Source organism: Desmodus rotundus, chromosome 4 (assembly GCF_022682495.2).
Source record: "Desmodus rotundus isolate HL8 chromosome 4, HLdesRot8A.1, whole genome shotgun sequence".
NCBI classification, from domain to species: Eukaryota; Metazoa; Chordata; class Mammalia; order Chiroptera; family Phyllostomidae; genus Desmodus; species Desmodus rotundus.
This window is the reverse complement of record NC_071390.1, coordinates 173,742,741-173,763,525: the sequence shown is the minus strand read 5'-3', so window position 1 is coordinate 173,763,525 and position 20,785 is coordinate 173,742,741. Positions and strand designations below refer to the sequence as shown.

Sequence of the window (20,785 nt, the reverse complement as noted above, 5' to 3'; positions counted from 1 at the left end):
AAAGGGGGAGTTGCAGGTCATGCGCTAAGAAAGCGGGGGTCCTGAACTGGTGAGATTTTCAGGAAAAAAACATGGATAGAGAACTCAAAACAACATGCTCATACCTGATTGTGTTTATGCCTTTATTTAAAGATAAATCATACAATAACCCCTTGACTGAGCCCTGTGTCTAGGTGTTCTGAAACTTCCATGTCGCTGCTTACTAAAAAATTCTGAGTAGTGAGCTTGGCCCAGAGAAAGACATCATCCCAGATTTTGGCAAGGTTCTGAAACATGACGTCACTCAACACCTTGCCCTCTTACTCATGCAATGCCTGAGATTCCACTCTGCTGGGAAAGCTTCCTTCCGTCACTCATGTCCTCCCTGTACACTCCCTGTCTGTCCACTTTACAGTGGGCAAGTTTTTTACCTTCCCATGCCAAGCAAACTGAGGCAGGATCCTGCCCATGATGTGAATACCATGTCTACTGACCAGAGCTGTTTGCCTTTATGCATCCCTTTGCTTAATTATGATGCGGGGTGGGGCGGGGCGAGAACCCCTGTGGGTGAGAACTCGGGGTCGTGGGCATCTCATACTCCGTGCGGCGCTCAGCCTGAGGTTCTGCGTGGCAGTGCTCCTCAAGAGCCTTAAAATGTGTTCAGAAGCTTGGTGCTGGAAAACCTATTTTCAGGAATTTATGCTAAGAAAGCAAATAATTAAGGATGTATGTGAGAAAAAATGAAGCATCATCAAGATTTGTGCTGTCAATGACATTGAAATCCAGGAATGAACCTTGATCTTTAATAAGAGAGAGCTGGTCTTATGAATTACGTTCCCATCATGGAAGGGAGAGCACAGCCGGGTTAAGAATCAGGGCAGGTATTTATGTAGGTTCACAGACACGGGCAAACGCAGAAAGCAAAATGCATCGGGTAGCAGAACCCCACTGTTATATTTTAACAGTCTCACAGGAATATATTTTAGGAGTCTAGAAAGAGATACATCAAAATGTTAGCAGTTATCTCTGATAATGTGAGATTTGGGTTTTTTTCCCTTTTGTTTATTTGTATTTTTCTACTGTTTTTGATTCATATGTTTTTGTTGCCATTTAAAGCTTACTTAATACACTGTAGGCTGAACAAGGTGGTAGACAGCTCTGTGCCAGCCAGAGGCACGTCACAGAGGTGTGTTGGTGGGTGGGGCTGTGAAATGCGCTGTCACTTGGTCTGCAGACTTTGGACTAGATGTTGGGTGCTCAGACCAGCCCCTTTGGGGTGGATGGGTTTACCGCCAGCAGCACTTTTGGGTCCAGGGACTTTCCCAGTTACAGTCATACCTCGGTAGTTGTTGGCTTCAGAACTGGTCAAACCCTGTACTCATTGTGTTTTGAAAAGAAAAAAATGTTTCAGCACTCGGCGCTTGCTTGGGACTCGTCACACTTGCTAGAACTTGTATGAGTCACGACACCGCCCAGCAAGAGAAAATGCTTCATCACTTGTCACTTGTTTAGTACTCGTCGGTTTTGGCACTCGTCATGAGTTCCAAAACGAATTAACGACAAGCGCCGAGGTACCACGGTATTTCTCCCGAGAGGAGACTACACCAGGAGTGCATGATCAAAATAAATTTTAATTAATCTAGAAAAAACTTCTTCCCTCCTCTTACGTAATATTATATTTTTACATTTTAGGGAATCCTGTGGAGAAGGCAGCGTGAAAATCCTGGAGGAGAGACTAAAGGAAATGGGTTTTCAGTACAGCTGTATTAATGATCACCTGTAGGTGGTATTTTGTAACCAGTGCATATATTTGGGAATTTTGGAGGGTAGGGGGCTGTTGAAAGGGTTTTGCAGGGATCGGCTCTAAGGACCAAGGGACTGAACCTCCTGGGTTGTCACTGGGTGGGGGGACTGAGTGTGTCTTCTGGCCAGGGTTCTGCCTGGCTCCCACACTTCTGTCCAAAGCCCTTTGTATTTAGCTTGCAGAACAGACAGACAGAGAGCAGCCCTTTGTCATTGTGCATGTCCCATTTGCTGTTCACTTGCTAAGGGCACAGTGAGTAACCTGCGAACAGGAAGCATTGTGCCTGCATCTTTGGGTAGCATGCCACCTGTGGGACCTTTACCCGTGATAGGTGCTAAGCTGGCATTCGAGATTCTCACAGGTAGGAGCATCTTGACCAGGTTTTCCTACTTGGCCAGGTAGGCCAGTAGGAAAATAGTACTAGCTACCATTTAGTGAACACATTGTGAGCGGGGAACTTTATATACTTAAAATCAGATAGCATTTGAGGGCATTTCTGATTCTTGGAAATGTAGATAAGTTTGCCTGGAAGCCTGAGATGGTTGGAAGCCCTGCCCTCTACTGGGAATTCCTCGCGTAAGTATGCGGGCCTGTTTGGTGCCTCAGAGCCTGGGGTCCAGCACTTCAAGGACTTAGTGGTTTTCCCGCACGCTTGAGGGTATGGCAGGGTGCCAATTACATCTGCAGCCCTGTCCGGTGCCCATGACCTTCAGCAGGCTCTGCTGCTTGCTGCCTTCTGAAAAGCCTCAGAGGCTGAATAATCCTCCCATCTGAGCAGAGCCCCCTGGAAGGGTGGGGCTTCCTCAGCTCATGTCTCCCCAAGAGAATGAGTCCTGAAAGCTGTTTTCTTTTTCCACAGCTTGAAGCTGTATGTTTTACTCACCCATTTTTATTGCTAATGCCTTCAGGAAGCTCAAAACCCAAGTGTTGTTATCCCCCTCTTTTAAAGACAAATGAAAGCTAATAATTTTTTTTGAAATACAACCTATGTACAGAAAATTTCATTCACAAACCATATGTGTTCAGCTGAATGAATTTTCAACAAGTTCAACACACCCATGGAACCAGCACCTAGACCAAGAAACAACGAAACTGGCATCCCAGGGCCTCCCCTGGGCCCCCCTTCAGTCTCCCTGCCCACGGCAGTGACCGCTCGCCAGACTGAGAGGTGGTAGGTTAGTTTTGTCTGTTTTTAAGTGTTATGTAAGTAGCCCCTTTTATGGATGGGTAGAGTAAGATTCAGAGAGGCTAGCTAAGCTTCCCAGGGTTACCCACCACTCAGTGACAGACAGACCTGAGTTTGGAACCCAGCCTTGTGCTGCCTTGAAGTGTGTTCTTTTCTCCCTGCTGTGGGACTCCTCCGTTCTTAGTGCACCAGACCTTAGCGAATTTTTTAAAAGTTAATTCTTACTTTAAAACAGCTCAAAGATGGGGAAAAGTGTGGGTAAGAATTTCACATTTATAGTCACTTTGCTTTGGTCCAGGAATGTCCGCTAGGAGGTTGTCATTTGATGAGTCATCCACCCATGAGGGAGGCCCTGCCAGAGTCCATGTCTCCTTCTGGCTCCCAGCTGCCCTCGGGGCCTCAGCCTGCTGTTATTTCCCTGGTGTCCTCCCCACCTAAGCGGGCCTTAGGGCTGTTCCCTTGCGGGCCTGATTCAGTTGCCCCAGCTCCCATTTCTGTACAGCCCACAGGCTCCATCTGTGTTAAGGTGGGGCTTTGTGTTGCTCTTGGGAGCACAGAGGAGGTAACAAAGTTTAAGTGACAAAGGTTAACAAATCAAACTCCAAGCTCCATGTAACAGAGAGCTCCTGCCCCACAAAATTCAGGTGACATTGCCTCTTGGCAATTTTGGCGAGGTCCTGTGTTTTCATACCTTATCTTGCCTCCTGGCTGGTCTCTGCTTGAACCAGACTTAGTAAAACTCCATGAGTTTAGGGGGACAAAACAGAATAACTCTTCTCATAAAAAAAATACTTGTGTTGTGTAGATTTTACTGAAAAGTAGGCATGTTCCCGGGAGGAGTCCCACAGCATGTCACTGAATGAACAATGTATTTCCTGTTCTCCTAAAGTCCCCTCCAGTCGTGCTGCCATGAGAGCCTCTCTTAGCCTGCCTCCCTCCTGATGTCCAGGGTGCCACCGCTATGTGGCTCTCCTGTTCTCTGCTGCTCTTCCTCCCCTCCCAGCTGCCCCGGAGCCCCACATCTTCCCCTCCACCGTGCAGAGCGATTTAGCTTTCTTTCCTGTGCCTGGACATCAGCCATCACCCGTGTGCTTCCAAGTCCGAAGTACATCTGTACAGAAGTGCACCTGCAAGGTTCAAGTGCAGCTCGACAACTTGCCACTGTGAGAACTTGGGCAAGTCCTGTGGACAGCTTTCTCGACTATGAAATGGGGATAACAGCACCTGTTCCATGTAGTTGTTGAGGAAGGGGCTTAATTTATGTAGGATGTGTAATTCTTGGTACATAATGAGCATTTTAAAAATGCTGCCTAATATTTACAAAGAAAAACAGGTCCTGGCTGGTGTGGCTCAGGGGATTGAGCACTGGCCTGCGAACCGAAAGGTCACCTGTTCAATTCCCAGTCAGGGCATGAGTCTGGGTTTTGGGGCAGGTCCCCAGTTGGGGGCAATATGATCTCGCACATCAATGTTTCTCTCCCTCTCTTTATCTCTCCCTTCTCCTCTTTCTAATAATAAGTAAATAAAGTCTTTAAAATATAACAGCTGGAATGAGCTTTTAAAAAAATAAAAACAAAATTGTGTTCTTTGAGGTCAGAGACTCTGTGTTCCCAGGACCTTGCAGACACACCGTAACTGCTTAGTGAATGAAAGCCATTTACACAATCCCTGAAATATCATTGCTTTTTCATTCCATAGCCCAGTGAAGCTCCTAAAGTACGTGGACCACAGCACACATCTTCACTGTGCTTTAAAGTATAAGTAGATATCTTACCCCAACCTCGTGCTTCCCGAGATAACCAGTCCTTACTCTTTGGAGAACACTGATGAATTGCAATGTGAGTTTTGCAAAATGCCCAGCCGCTGAGTCAGGTTTGCTTCTGCCCTGCACTTCTCTCAGCATGAGCTGCTGGGCTGGTGTGGGGGTGGCAGACACCTGCCGGCGGAGCCTACCTCCCGCCATGAATGCAGAGCCCGGCCTGCCCTGATGCAGCAGAAATGCTAGGCACGGGGCGGCAGGAAGGATTAATAAATTTTAAAATCTATTTCTTAATCCTAACTGGTTTTTAAATTACCTTATTTTTTAAAAGGTAATGCATGGGTTGAAATTCATAGCTATAAAATGGTCGAGAAAGAGAACATCTTCTTTCCTCTATTTCTAGTCACCCAATTTCCTACCCAGACGCTACCACTATTTCTTTTTTTTTTTTTTTAATTTCTTTCAATTACAGGTCACATTCAATATTATTTTGCCCCTATTGCTAGTTCCTTGTGTATCCTTCTAGAATAGTCTGTGCCTTTAACAACACGCACACACGCACACACCCAGGCATATTTCTCTTACACGGCACTACGCATGTAAATAACGGCACACACAGGAGGCTGCAGCTGGATTCATCACACGGCCGTGTGCTTCGGTGCTGTTTCATGTCTGTGGGTGGAGCTGCCGCCTCCTTTTCAGCAGCTCTGTGGTGTCTGTCGGGCTCCTGCGTCCTGACGCACTTCGGCCCTCACCCACAGGCGGACATTTAGATGGTTTCCAGTATTCACCTGTCATCAGCAATGGATTTCTTTTCCCTCTACTCCACTTTCTCGAAGTAATTTCTTTGAACATTTTTGGCCCATCTCTTGCCGTACGTCCTCAATGCTCAACATACACGTATCTTACCAGACACAGATGTAAGTTTGTTTGGTTTTGGTTTGGTCTTACATTTTTGCGCATTTATTTGCCTTTGTTTTCGTACAGAAAGCAACGGTGCTAGACGTACTGTTCTACAGCGGGCGTTTTTCATTAAACGGTGTAAGGGTGTCCTTCCTGCTCTGCTCCAGCTGTCTGATTCAGTCTGCAGGGGCTGCGGAGTATTCTGCCTGGTGGCCGCTGCGCCATTAGTCATTGTCCAGTCACAGGCTGACTTAGTGTCAGGTGGCAGCTGTAGCTGTTTCGTTGTTATAAACCATGCTGAGATGGAATCCTCGGTTATCCACCGTGAGCTCTCCTGCACGCATATGGGTGGGACAGATGCCAGCAGTGACCTTGCTGGGTCAGAGGATGTGTGTAGTTTAAATTTTGATGGTTTTAAGTCTCATCCACATGCACTCCCACCAAAGTCTAAGGGGGGTGCTCCTTTCTCCCCTCCTTTGCCACCACTGGAGTGTGGTGTGGGCCCTGACAGTTGCTTGTTTTCTTTTCTTTTTTGTAGCGAACGTGCCTGACTCAGGCCTTGATTTCTGAGTCGCCCACTTCAGACAGGCGTCTGCGTCCACGACGGGAAACTGCATGACGCTGCCAGCCACCGACTGAAGAGCCAGCGCCCAGCCCCATTTTGAGTCCCCTGTGTACGCAGTGAAGGGTGAGCCCCCGAAACCCTAAGCCCCCACCCATCATGACCCCAGTTAAAGCAGAACCCCAGACATGTGTTCTCTACTCACAACCCGTGACCTCACTGTGTGGCCCCAGGTGTGCCAGGTAATTTTCAGGTCCAGAAAGCAATAAACATTTCTTTCCAAAGTTTTCTGCTGGTTATTGCTGAAGGGCATCTTGCAGCCACAAGAAGAACCACCAGGGCTGGTCCGGCCACCACACTGGTACTGAGAGGCTGGGCCCGGCACGAAACATGGGTGTTACCTATGTCTGGACCCGGACCTGGACCTATACCCATACCTAGTTCTAGGCCGACTTAGGGGTAAACGTAGTGCTTTATTGTCTTCATTTGTGTCAGCAGGAAGGTTTCCCTTCCTTGTCCTTCTGTCTGCTAAAGCCTTACTTACCCTTGCAGACCCAACCCCAAAGGTCCCTTCTCTGCGAGGCTTCCCCGATTCTGCAGGTGGATTGTAAACTCCCTTCTCTGTGCTCCCAGGACTTCGTATGCAACTTGGGGACAGCGTTTCCTTCCTTCCTGCTACATTACACTTCATGCCAGACCACCTGTCTGCCTCTCTTGACATGGACATTGCATCAACTTCCTATGTGTGCCGTATAACAGTTGCACATAGTAGGGCTCCATGAGTGTCTATAGGATCCATTCATTCGTCCGTCGACCATGGGAAGAAAACTAGTCAGGGCTGGACATCAGCTGTATGTCCGGCATCGTGCAGTGTGCATTGCACTGAATGTTTCCTTCATCCTTATCACTGGTCCCTTAGACAGACGGGTAGATAAATGGAGACGGCTCATCAGCCCCATGTAGCTCTTCTTCCCTTCATTTAGTAACAGAACTTTTGAATTGTAGTAGCATTCATGGCTGCCAAGAATGACTAGTGTACTTCCTAGCCTCCCTTTTCACTGTTACCATGTGATACATGCAACTTCTGGCTTAAGCACTTGATAGGAAGGAATGTGTGTTCCCCGAAAGGGGGACCCCTTCCCTCCTGGCAGCTATATGGGCCCAGAAGATGCGGCGCTGAGCCATCCCCAAAGGGGCATGGCTGGATGCTCCCTGGATGGGGCTGGAGCCACGTGGGCCATTACTGAGAAAGAAATGAACATCTGTCTTGTCTATCCACGGGACTTTGGGGTCATTTCCACAGCAACCAAACCTGTATCTGAACCAATGTGGGAAGGTTCTGTTACACTTACTCCAGGAGTGGAGAAACTCTGGCTCAGAGAAGCTAATGAAGAAGTCGCTCAAGACCACCCAGCAGTGAGTGGGCCTGAAGCGGGTCTGCGAGGCTCCAGAATTCACCCTGGCAACCAGGATGCTCTTTTGGCGGTTGGGAGGACAGATCACCGTCACCTGCATGTGTCCTTAGAGCTAACACTCCTGGGGTGGCTGGTGAATTGAAGGCCTTTCCCACACTCTGCTGTTCCCTTCCAGGGAGTTTGCCATGCATTACTCTGGAGTCTGCTCACAGAGGTAAAGGACCTGACGTCCACCTGAAAATGAAACCCACCGTCTCTTTCCTGCTGCTCAAAGGCCTTCAGGGTTCCTTACCACCAAGTCCAGACTTCTAGCCTGGCCTTCCAGAGGCTCCTCGCTGGAACTTGCATTTCAGGATGGCTTTGATCTACTTCCCTAAAGACATCTGTCCACAGTCTGGGTACACCAACCCTTTGGGCAGGGTAAGAGCACTGCAGTCAGAGTCCAATGACCTCATCTACAAAACTAAAAGCAATGGAAGCCCTCTCACAGGTTTGTTGTGAAGATTGGATAAAACAGTGTGTTTAAGCTCCCAACTTCCTTTCTAGACAGGAACTAGGAAGACTCCGCAGAGCTTGGGATAGGCGCAGCGTTCTGGTTCCTAAAGTTCAAGCAGGGAGCTCCTTGGTCGAAATTCTTAATTGCAAGTATCACCCATCAGCCCCAGGTAGTTCAGCAGACATGAGATGTAGTAAAGGATTTTAGGTCACTCACAGAACCTTCCTGGGAGAGCCAGCGAGGCAGGGCTGGAGGTCACACCAGAGTCCCGCCCAGAACTGCTCCAAGGGAGAACTCACTGCAGCCTGTCTGGTCTTAGAGAACACCTGTGATGCTCACACCTGGATGCTTCTAGAACTTCTGCCACTGCTGTCTGGGAAAGCTGGTGCCTTGGGCACCTCCGAGGCTAGAATGGACCCTGAATGGTACCTGTTGTCTTGATACACTGTGTTCCCAGAGGCACAGGTGAACCCAGATGTGGGTACATCCTGTCCGTAGAGTTTTGGTCACGTGTTTGTGCTCCAACTGCAAGGGAGGCTGGGAAATTGAGTATCTGTGTTAGATTCAGTCTCATGGCCTTAAATCTCATCACAACTTGCTGGGGACTCCCACAGGAAGAAATGCGCTTCAGGCCTTCTACTGGACACCGCACTTGTACGTTCAACAGTCTAGTCAATCTTCCCCTTTGGATGCCTCCTGGATATTTCAAATGCAACATACTCCAAACTGAGCTCCTGAAGACAGCCACTGTGGAAGGCTGAGCCACGGCATCCAAAGATAACCAGGTCCTAATTCCCAAAGCCAGGGAATTTAACTTACATTATAAGTGAGGCTTTTGCAGATGCGATAAAGGGTCTTGAGGTCAGAGTTTATCCTGGATTATCTAGGTGAGCCCTCGCTGTAATCATAAGTGTCCTTCTGAGAGGGAGGCAGAGGGACACTGTCTCAGGAGAGGAGGAGAAAGCCACGTGATAGTGGAAGGGAGATCAGGGTGAGGCACTTTGAAGATAAAAGGCGAAGAACCAGACTCTCCCCTCGGGAGATTCCTCAGGAGGAGCCAGCCGAAGACACCTGGACTTAGCCTGGTGAAACTGCTCTCTGACTTCTGGCCTCCAGAGCTGTAAGAGGGTGAATTTGTTTTGTTTGAGCCACTGAATTTACTACAGCCGCAGCCGGAAACTAACCCACCCTGAACTTGGTCTACCCATAGTCTTCTATTTCAACTGATAATAAGCCCACCCTTCAAAAAGTCCACAAACGCCCTTCCAAACACTTGACCCACCCGTCACTCCTTCCTTTCCCTCACCCTTGCTGGTTCGACTTACAAAATTGCTGCACAATCCAGCCTGCTTTGCCCAGCCTGCTGTGAGCTGCTGTGGTCTGCCACCTGGATTATGGCCTTGAACCCTAACGACTGGCCCTGCTTCCACCTGCCCCACCCCCATGGCCTCTTGGCAACCCAGCAATTAGAGTTAACTTTTTGGTTTTTACTAGGGACATTTTTAAACACACATGAAGTATAGGGAATAGTCCCTTAAAAACTCAGTCACCTCACTTGTGTGCTCATGATTCTGCAATTGCATCTGTGTCCCACAGAGTGAGGGCCAAGCAGCCCCTCCCCTCCCCCCTCCCCCACCCCTCACTTCTCTGATTTCTTTCCTTGCTCCCTTTACTTGCACTGAGTCTCAGCCACCATGGACTCCTGGAACATGCCAGGCACTTTCCCACCTCGGAGAGTTTGCCCTCGCTGCTCCCTCTGCCTGGAAGTCCTTCCCTTGCTGCCCATGTGGCTACCTGTCTCATTCCTGCAGGTGCTCACATCTCACCTCCACGAGGTTACCTGGACTTCAGTGTCTAAAATGAAAGCCTGCGCCATGAGCTCTAACTCTGCGAGACCCCTCGTGTTGTTCTTTTTTCTTTTGTATGGTGTTTAATCATCTCCTGACGTATTTGCTTATTAAGTGTATTCTGTGTTGCCCATCACCCACCTGCTAGACCGTAAGCTCCAGGTGGGCAGGACCTTTACTGCTTTTGTTCACTGGTGGATGTGTCCAAGAGCCTAGAACAGAGCCTGGCGGGCGCTTAGGACTGAATGACGGAGTGGACAGAGGATTGGTTTCTAGCCTGGAGAGCCACAGATTTGAGACAAAGAACGTAAGGTCGCTGGAAGGCTTTAACAGGGCAGCTGATCCTTAGTGTTGCAGTTTGACGTACGTCTTGGTGGCTTTACTCCTTGTCTCCTCAAGCAGACTGTACACTCTATATGGACACAGATCACATAAAGGTCCCTTTTGCAAACCCACTGCCCTGGGCGCTGCTGTTCCGAAAGCAGGAAAGTGGTGCACTCTGGCACCAGTGCCTCAGTTTACCGCCCCCGCTGCGGGATGTGCAAGGTGAATGAGGTGGCTCTTCTCACCTGTCCTCAGGGCTTGCTGAGCACTTTGGACGCGTCAGGCTTCCAGCTCTCTGGAGTCTTCACCTTATTTCAGGTCAACCACATTCCTGGCGGTGGGCCATCGGACCCCCAATGATCTGAGAATATGGACTCAGGCATAGAAAACAAAACAAGTCGACAAAACTATATTTCTACTTGTGAATGATAATAGGCATGAGTGACAGAAAGAGGTCTGAGAAGAGAAACTCCAAATTGCTAACTGTGGTCACTTCTAGGGAAAAAGAGAGAACTGGAACAGATAAAAGGAGACTCTCATTATTACTGTATTTTGTCTGGTATTATTTATTTCCTTGAAATAAAAATAGATGTATCCTTGTATAAATTATTTATCTAAAAGCAAAAAAAAATTAATTTTGAATGACAGGTTTGGGATGCAAACTGAATCAGACCTGCAATTGTAAAAAATGTCCAGCAGGAGGAGCCCTGGTACAAATCTGTGGGCTGAGAGATATTCCTTTAGCCTCCAGGGGGACCATCATAGTGGCACAGGCCTGGCCAATCACGGTAGACACCCAGTGGCCTTATTAGGAAAGCTGCTTGCCTTAGCAACTGGCCACGTGTGGTGGGTCCCAACAGCAGCCTCTGCAGGAGTGGGACTAACCTGCTCCTTGTCGCATAATCAGCTCCTGGCCCAGTTCTCGGCACATAAAAGATGCTCAATAAATATCTGGTGAATAAATGATTGTTCTTTGTTGTTGACCTTTTGTTTTAGATCCTAGATTTGCTCCACAATGTTTTTGCACCAAATGTGTTAACCCTCCTGTGACTTCCTAGCACTCCCTTACCAGGATACGTGTACCAGGTAGCGTTGCCTCCTGAAGCTACTTTCCTGCCTCCAGCTGCCACGCCCTGCAGACACTCACACACCTGATGCAACAGTGGATTCCTCCCTTGAAGCCAGAGCACTCTGGGGAGGGAGGAAGTGGCAGGACACTGCGGACATGTGCTGTGGGTGGGGCTGCGAACAGGTTCAGCTCAGAATGGGTTCAGCAGACTCTGGAAAGAAAGGCTGTGGAAGAGCAAAATCTAAGAACTGGCACGCTGTGGCACGTTCACTGGTGTGACCGCTGATGTGAGTTTTAAGAGGGGGGTGAGCCTCTTGGAGAAGCTCTACCCAGCTGGGTGCCATCAAACAGGCAGCTTGCCCTTACCCGGTGCCCTGCTTTCTCACTCCTTGGGGTCTCAGCATGCTGGCCTCCCTGGATTGACTTGCTTTCCTGCTCTGCCATCTGTTTGGCAGACTTGAAGGCCCACCCAAAGCCCCAACTCCTCACTGAATCCTCTGGCCCATCAGAACCTTCGCTGTACTTTGCTCCTTCGCTCCCCAGCCTTCTGTGGAGTCCCGTAACATGGTTCATCTCCGCTGTCTGGTCATCTTTCAGGACTGTGACTTTGAGGACTTCCCCATCTTCGCACCCCTGGCCTGGCCGTGCCTGGAGAAAGTGGTCACTCCACATGTAGTTTTAATGAGACAATGGAGATGTGAATGAACTTCAGGGAAGAAAGCAGAGCATGGGTGATACTTTAATTTTCTTTTCTTTTAATGTGAGTTTTGCTGGAGGAGGTCAGGGATGGTATGAGAGAAGATTAAAAGCATTCTGTGTCATACTGTTCTGTATTTATGCTACATTTCAATAAAATGTTCAAAATGGGTGACATATTACCAGTGTGGGTGAGGAGAGAGGGTGACAAGTGGCATAAGACCTTGGCATACCTAGAAAGGGTGAGAGAAGGTCCCAAATGATTTCCGATTCATGGTTTGTCTCAGGGTAGCCAGCTCTGCAGGCTGATCCCACGGAAGCCCCAGCCAAGGGCGTCTCTTAAGCCAGTCTCAGAGGACACGGTGTCCCCTGCCTTTGGGTTGCCAGGTTACCAGTCAACTTAGTCATTCACAGCACACTGGCCTGGGACTTAATTAGATGTTGCCATTTTGAGTTCCACGGAAAAGAAAATGTTTTACTTTTTAAAGAATGAAAAGAAACTTTACTTTTATCTGAAGTAAAGTATAAAAGTAATAACACCCGCTACCTTGAACAACTTTAAATGATATAGAAAAATAAATGCCTGTCATACTACATGTGAAGCAGAAGAGTTTTCTCCATGTCTATTCAAACACATATATGTGTTTATACGTTTAAATGCATGAAGCTGTGTTTGACATCAGAAATGCAATGGAGAACAGAATCATTACTTAGCCCAGGCCTTGGGCTAAGTACTTTTATGCAAGCCCTTTTTAATCCTCACCCATCTCTGTGAGATCACTTCTACTATTACCCTGTTTTATAGAGGAGAAAAGGTTGAAGTACAGAGCTTTCATTACTGGGCCAAGATCATGCACGCAATGTGGGTGTTCCCGAGAGATTTCCTGGCCTGGGCAGACAGGGTGGCAGCCAGCCTTAGCAGAAGCAGTGACACACCAGCTCTGTTTCATCATCAATTGATGTGTTTAGCACCAGCATCACGCCTGGTGCACAGTGGGTACCAGCTGCATATCTGCTGAGTGAGTGAATAAATGTCAGGCAGTGGACCGCAAGAGAAATGCTAACGGAAAGCCCCAGAGCACAAGAGAGAGAACTGGGTGGGCATGTGGGAGAACTGAGCTCCAGCCTTTCCTGTTCTGGGTCTCTGCAGAAGCCACCCGAAGAGTTGTCCCTCTAGCACAATGGACTTGGTACCAGGGGACTTTCAGACCCGAAGAGGAAGTGGACACTGTGGTGGTAAAGATACTGATGTCCCTGTGAGTCTGAAGACACCAGAGCCTCCCATTCCCATGGGGTGGAGGCCAAGAGCTCCGGGAACCTGACTTGATCACAGGCCTGCCTCGCCCCGTTGAACCCTGTCAACTTCCCCCACAAGCTTTGGTGGAAACTGGATGAAATGGAAGCCCAGCTTGGAAAGGAATTTCAGGCCCTCGAGGAAGAGCGTAATGATGTCTGTGAGCCCTTCGTGGCAGACACATCGGATGTGCCTGGTGCCTACATTACGGAGGCGGGGCACGGAGGCAGGGCACGCACAAAGATCGGAGAGCTAGGACATGTGAAAGGCGGAGCACTTAGATTCTGAGACATCTGACGATGCTCGTAAATAAAAAAGGAGAAAAGAATGAGGAAAAAAAAATCCTAAAAACACTCCTGAATATTGATTTAAAATACATGTTGGATTTAAAGTGCATACTGATTTCGTATACATATTGACATAAAATACATGTTGGAAGGCCCAGGACTTCAATAAGAACATGCCGACTTTCTTCTGGGGGTTTTGAGACACGTGAGGTGGCTGCCTGACAGATCACATGTCTGGAACTCACCTTGAACACGTTTGCTACAGCCTGAATTGTGTCCCCAACCGCCAAAGTTTACACTGTGTTATGGCAGCCCTTGCCAACCAATGGATATTTCAAAAGTACAGTATGTAAACAGACATGTGAAGACCAGCTGGTCAGAAGGTGGAGACCAGCTTTCTTGATTCCTTTATTCGTGACATAATAGGAATTGATATTTGCCCAGGGTGCTAAGTAGACGTGAGTGACTTATCACTTTGATAAGTATTCATGGCCCGACTCCACAGCCCAAAGTACAGCTGATCCACCTCCAAACTCTTACTCTTCCGTTTATTGAGTCTTTCCAAAATTCCTCAGTGCAGAAAAGTGGATCTCATGAAAATGAATCCTCATGGAAGACTTAGCAGTTTCTGGAGCTTAAGTAATAGGCTTTTGAGATGCCGAGCTCAGCTTTGCACTTCACAGGAGACATTTGGCACCAAGGAAGGGGGCAAACTAGAACCCAGTATTCCCAAGAAGGGCACAAGTACTGTTGAGAAGTGGAAGCTGCCATTTTAAGACCCAGAGAGGGTTCCAAATATCCACATTAATAACCAATGAAACCTGGAAAAAACAGACAGGTTTCTAGAAATACGTAAGCTTAGACTGAATTATAAATAATTGGAGAATCTAAATAAATTGATGAAACAATGAGAAAATCAAAACAACCATCAAAAACCTCCCCCAAAATAAAACTTAAGGACCAGATGGCTTCACTAGTGAATTCTACCAAGCATTCAAAGAAGATTTGAAACCTATTCTTCTCAAACTCTTCCAAAAAATTGAAAAAGAGGCAATACTTCCTAACACATTTTATGAGGGCAACAAATAACCCTGATACCAAAACCTGGCAAGGATAACACAAAAAAGAAAACTACAGACCAGTATCTCTCATCAATATAGATGCAAAAATCCTAACACAATACTAGCAAATTGAATACAATACATTAAAAAAATAATACAGCATGATCAAGTGAGCTTCATTCCAGGGGCGTAAGAATGGTTCGACACACGCAAATCAATCAGTATAAAACACCACATTAAAAGGATAGGAAAGGATAAAAATCATAGGATTTTGTCAGTAGATGCAGAAAAAGCATTTGATGAAATACAATATTCATTTGTAATTAAAACACTCAATAAAATGGTTATAGAAGGGAAATGCCTCAGCATAATAAAGGCCATGTATGACAAACCCTCAGCCAATAGCATACTCAATGGTGAGAAACTGAAAGCTTTTCTTCTGAAATCAGGAACAAGACAAGGATGCCCACTTTCACCACTCTTATTCCACCTAGTTCTAGAAGTCCTAGACAGAGCCATCGGGCAAGAGAAAGAAATGAAAGGCATCCAGATTGGGAAGAAAGAAGTAAAAGTGTCACTTTTTGCAGATGACAAGATCCTGTACATAGAAAACCCTAAAGATCACACCAAAAAACATGAGAAACAATAAACAAACACAGTAAGGGTGCAGGATACGAGACCGATGTACAAAAACCCACTGTGTTTCTATACACTAACAATGAAACTTCAGAAAAAGAATGAAAAAAAATTCTTTTGCAATTGCAACCAAATGAATAAAATACCTAGGAATAGATTAACAAAGGATGTAAGGGACCTCTATGGTGAAAACTACGCAGGCGCGTCCAACCTGGGGTCTGCGGGACATGTGCAGCTCAGGACAGCTATGACTGCCGCCCGATGCAAAATTGTAAATTTACTTGAAACTTTGTGAATTTTTTTTTTCTGATGATGTGTCACAATGTATTTAGTGTGTGGCCCAAGACAACTGTTCTTCTTCCAGAGTGGCCCAGAGATGCCAAAAGTTTGGACACCCCTGCTGCAAAGCATTGTTAAAAGAGATTGAAAAAGCCGCAATGAAGTGGAAAGATATTTTCTGTTCATGGGCTGGAAGAATCAACATATTTAAAATGGTTGTATTGCTCAAAGCAATACATAGATTTAATGTTGTTGCCATCAAAATCACAATGTCATTTTTTAGAGAAATAGAACAAAAAACCCCATCAGATTTGTATGGAATCACAAAGGCCCCAAATAACTAAAGCAACCCTGAGAAAAAAGAACAAAGCTGGAAGTATCACACTACCTGTCTTCAAATTATACCACAGAGCTACAATAAAAAACAAAACAAAAAACCCCCATAGTGTTGGCAGAAAAGCAGACACACAGATAATGGAACCAAATTAAAAGCCCAAAAATAAAATTACGCGTATGTGGACAAATAATTTTTGGCAAAGGAGCCAAAAACACACAATGGAGAAAATAAAGCCTCTTTGATAAATGGTACTGGAAATTTGAAAAGCCACATGCAAAAGAATAAAACTAGATTGCTCTTTGTCCTTATGTACAAAAATTAATTCAAAATGTATCAAAGACCTAAATATAAAATCTGAAATAATAAATTACATAGAAGAAAACAAAGGTACTAAACTTATGGACCTTGGTTGTAGAGAACAATTTATGAATTTGATCCCAGAGGCAAGGGAAGTAAAGGCAAAAAAAAAAATGAATGAGACTATAACAAACTAAAAAGCTTCTGCACAACAAAAGAAACTTCTATCGAAACAAAAAGGCAACCAACTGAATGGGAGATGATATTTGCAAACAGCTCCAGCAAGGGGGTAATATCCAAAGTATATAAAGAGTTCATACAACTCAACACCAAAGAAACACAATCCAACTAGAAAGTGGGCAAAGGACCCGAACAGATGCCTCTCCCAAGAAGACATCCAAATGGCCATCAGATATATGAAAAGATGTTCAACCTCACTAGCTATTAAGGAAATGTAAATCAAAACTACAATGAGATACCACCTCACACATGTTAGAATGTCTTTTATCAACAAGGCAGGCAATAACAAGTGGCGGAGAGGTTGTGGAGAAAAGGGAACCCTCACTCACTCCTGGTAGGAACGTAAACTGGTACAGCCCCTAGGGAAAACAGTCTGGTGGTTCCTCAAAAAATTAAGAATAGATTTACCGTGTGACCCAGCAATCCCTCTTCCAGATATCTACCTGAAAATCTTAAAAACATTTATTGGCAAAGATATACGCACCCCTACATTTCTGGCCGCGTTATTCACAGTGGCCAAGACATGGAGCCAACCAAGGTGTCCCTTGATAGAGGACTAGATAAAGAAGATGTGGTACAGCCCTGGCTAGGTGGCTCAGTGTTTTGGAGCATCATCCTGTATACCAAAATATTACAGATTTGATTTCTGGTTGGGATGCATATGAGAGGCAATGGATTGATGTTTCTCTCTCACCTCAATGTTTCTCTCTCTCTTTCTCTCTCCCCACCCCCCTCCCCCTCCTTGCCTCTTTCTCTAATATCAATAAAAAGCATCATATATATGAAATCAATAAAAACATTATATGTATATGAAGATATGATACACATATATTATAGAATGCCACTCAGCCATAAGAAAAGATGAAATACTGCCATTTGTGACCACATGGATGGACCTCAAGAATATCATGCTAAGCGAAATAAGTAAGTTAGAAAAAGCTAAGTACCATATGCTTTCACTCATATGTGGGATATCAAATTGAAACTCATAGACGAAGATAACAGTATGGTGCTTAGCAGACAAAAGTATGAGGCGGGGTAGTAAAGGGTAAAGAGGGCCAAATACATGATGATGAAAGATGATTTGATATTGGGTGACGGGCACACAATGCAATATACAGATCATGAACCATAGAAATGTACACTTGAAGCCTCTATGACCCTATTAACAAGTGTCACCCCAATAAATTTAATAAAATAATATTCAATGAAACATGTTGCAGAATTTGAATTATGCTAATATCAATACAGTTATTCATTACTTACAGCCTTATGTTTTTGTATTGTTTTGGTAGAGTCTATTTAAGATATGTCCCGGAGAACCAAGATGGCGGCGTAGGTAGACACACTGCGCCTCCTCGCACAACCAGAACCGACAGAGAATCGAACAGCAAGGGGGACCAACACCAAGGAAACAGAAAATAATCATTCATCCAGACTGGTAGGAGGGGCGGAGACGGCACTGGGGTGGAGAGGACTCGCGTGGCTGTGGCGGGACTGAGACTGGCGGAGTGTGGGACAAATGGCGCAGGCAGTCCGAGCACTAGCAGACCCTGCGGTCCCACATTTGCACAGATAAACCCAGAGGGCCGGACTCAGAGTGGCGGAGAGTGGGGCAGGCAGAGTGGCGGATAGCACATTGCGGCACCACATTCGCCCACAGATAAACCGGACGAACGGCGGGCAGAGAAGCAGACCGCTGCGCAACCCAGGGCTCCAGCTCAGGGAAATAAAGCCTCAAACCTCTGATTGAAAGCGCCCCTGGGGGTTGGGGCGGCAGGAGAGACTCCCAGCCTCACAGGAGAGGTTGTTGGAGAGACCCACAGGGGCCTAGAGTGTGCACAGGCCCACTTACTCGGGAACCAGCACCAGAGGGGCCCAGTTTGATTGTGGGTAGCGGAGTGAAAGACTGAAATCCGGAGGAGAGTGAAACGGGCGCCATTGCTCCCTCTCGGCCCCGCCCCCACGTACAGCATCACAGCGTAGCGACCAGCATTACCCCACCCCGGTGAACACCTAAGGCTCCGCCCCTTAAAGTAACAGACGCGCCAAGACAAACAAACAAAAAAAATGGCCCAAATGACAGAACACTTCAAAGCTCCAGAAAAAATACAACTAAGCGACGAAGAGATAGCCAACCTATTGGATGCACAGTTCAAAGCACTGGTTATCAATATGCTCACAGACTTGGTTGAATCTATTCGAAAAACAGATGAAAAAATGAAGGCTATGCTAAGAGAAACAAAGGAAAATGTACAGGGAACCAATAGTGATGAGAAGGAAACTGGGACTCAAATCAATGGTATGGACCAGAAGGAAGAAACAAACATTCAACCAGAAAAGAATGAAGAAACAAGAACTTGGAAAAATGAGGAGAGGCTTAGGAACCTCCAGGACACCTTGAAACGTTCCAACATCCGAATTATAGGGGTGCCAGAAGGAGAAGAGGAAGAACAAAAAATTGAAAACTTATTTGAACAAATAATGGAGAACTTCCCCGATCTGGCAAAGGAAATAGACTTCCAGGAAGTCCAGGAAGCTCAGAGAGTCCTAAAGAAGCTGGACCCAAGGAGGAACACAACAAGACACATCATAATTACATTACCCAAGATTAAACGCAAGGACCTACGTCCAAGATTACTGTATCCAGCAAAGCTATCATTTAGAATGGAAGGGAGGATAAAGTGCTTCTCAGATAAGGTCAAGTTGAAGAGGCTCATCATCACCAAGCCCTTATTATATGAAATGTTAAAGGGAGTTACCTAAGAAAAAGATCAAAAATAGGAACAGTAAAAATGACAGCAAACTCACAGTTATTAACGACCACACATAAAACAAAAACGAGAGCAAACTAGGCAAACAACTAGAACATGAGGGTTGTCAATAAGGGAGTGGGAGGGGGAGAGGGGGGTAAAGGTACAGAGAATAAGTAGCATAGATGATAGGTGGAAAATAGACAGGGTGAGGGTAAAAATAGTGTAGGAAATGTAGAAGCCAAAGAACTTATAAGTATGACCCATGGACATGAACTATGGGGGGGGAATGTGGGAGGGAGGGGGGTGGGCAGGATGGAGTGGAGTGGGGGGGGAAATGGGACAACTGTAATAGCATAATCAATAAATATATTAAAAAAAAAAAAAAGATATGTCCCCAAAATAAGAAGTGTCTAAGTATTAAATCAGCATTTTAGGAATTAGTTGCTTTTCCCCCCACCCAAAAGTGTGAATTGCAGTGGGTTATCTAAAGCATATTTTTTCACTGTTATGCTATTTTGGTCCTTTGAAAGTCCATTTGTTATGTAGCTGTTAAGGATAGCTGATGAATTTACCCCAAATGTCTTATTGGAGAAAAATGCACGTTGACAAGCCAGTGTAAGTGCATGTGTTCCCATCCTGTGCAGAAGTCGAAGGGGTTCATTTGGCTTGGACCAGCTGCACCTGCACGATGTTGCTCTGGCCATGTGACGTAACTCTAAGGCACTGCTCCTAAGGTTTTACTCTTTGGGAATAGACAGCACATGGTTGAAAGCTCTCAGAAGAACCCATTAAACTTGTCCAGATTCTGCGTGACGCGAGACCCGTACAGAATTGTGATTAGAGTGAAGTTTCTGTTTCCAGGGGCTGTGGTTAATAGGATGTAGGGAAGGGGCAGGGAGAGAGGGAGAAAGAGACTCACTTCTGACCCTCACTGACTGATACTTAAACTAGTAACTGTTCTCTGTGTGTGTGTGGTGGAGACACAGGGTGCTTTGGGATTACAGAGTGGGGAGTCTAGCAGTCTAGCCTCAGGGAACAAAAGCATGGAGACCAAAAATATAATGACTATTTATCCCGAACATGAGGAGGTGTGTTGGAACTATTTCTAGACAGGTAGACTAGGATGTACAAAATTTAAAGTTTATGATCTCAACTACTGAGTTTGTCTTCAATGTTTGCATTTTCTTTATTTAACATATGTACACAGTCACTGGTTATCTTGCTCAGCCACTGGTCACTGATTATCTTGCTTAGTAGTCATAGGAGATATAGTTACTCTTGGAGGTATTACATCTAAGGACACAGGACTGAACTTGGCTGCCACCTCCTCCAAGGAAGTTGCCAAACAAGGCTGCTATAGATCCACACCAGCACAGATTGGAAAGCAGCTATCATTATTTAACAATTAGGTTGTCAGGCTTCCCACCTGAGGCCTACCTTGTCCAAGGTGAGGTGGATGGGGCCCAGAGGACGTCACATCTGAGTGTGGTAGCCTTGCCCAGAAGTAAAGGTGGCCCAAGAATTCCTTGCTTTTAGCAATCATGTCAGGAGCTCTTCC

At 46.1% G+C, this 20,785-nt stretch overlaps 2 protein-coding genes across 2 annotated transcripts in view; both read left to right on the top strand.

Moving 5' to 3' along the window:
- The window catches only part of BST1 (bone marrow stromal cell antigen 1), a 28,952-nt gene extending 16,782 nt beyond the window's left edge, over positions 1-12,170 (top strand). Inside the window, 4 exon segments of the mRNA XM_045182832.2 lie at positions 1,672-1,758; positions 4,668-4,726; positions 6,170-6,319; positions 6,746-12,170. Of these exon segments, the coding sequence (XP_045038767.2) occupies positions 1,672-1,758; positions 4,668-4,726; positions 6,170-6,201 (178 nt within the window). The 3' untranslated portion in view covers positions 6,202-6,319; positions 6,746-12,170.
- A 1,051-nt stretch (positions 12,171-13,221) lies between these two features.
- The window catches only part of CD38 (CD38 molecule), a 60,076-nt gene continuing 52,512 nt past the window's right edge, over positions 13,222-20,785 (top strand). Inside the window, exons 1-2 of the mRNA XM_053923488.2 lie at positions 13,222-13,296; positions 13,416-13,595. Coding sequence (XP_053779463.1) covers positions 13,222-13,296; positions 13,416-13,595 — 255 coding nt within the window. The remainder of the gene's footprint in view (positions 13,297-13,415; positions 13,596-20,785) is intronic.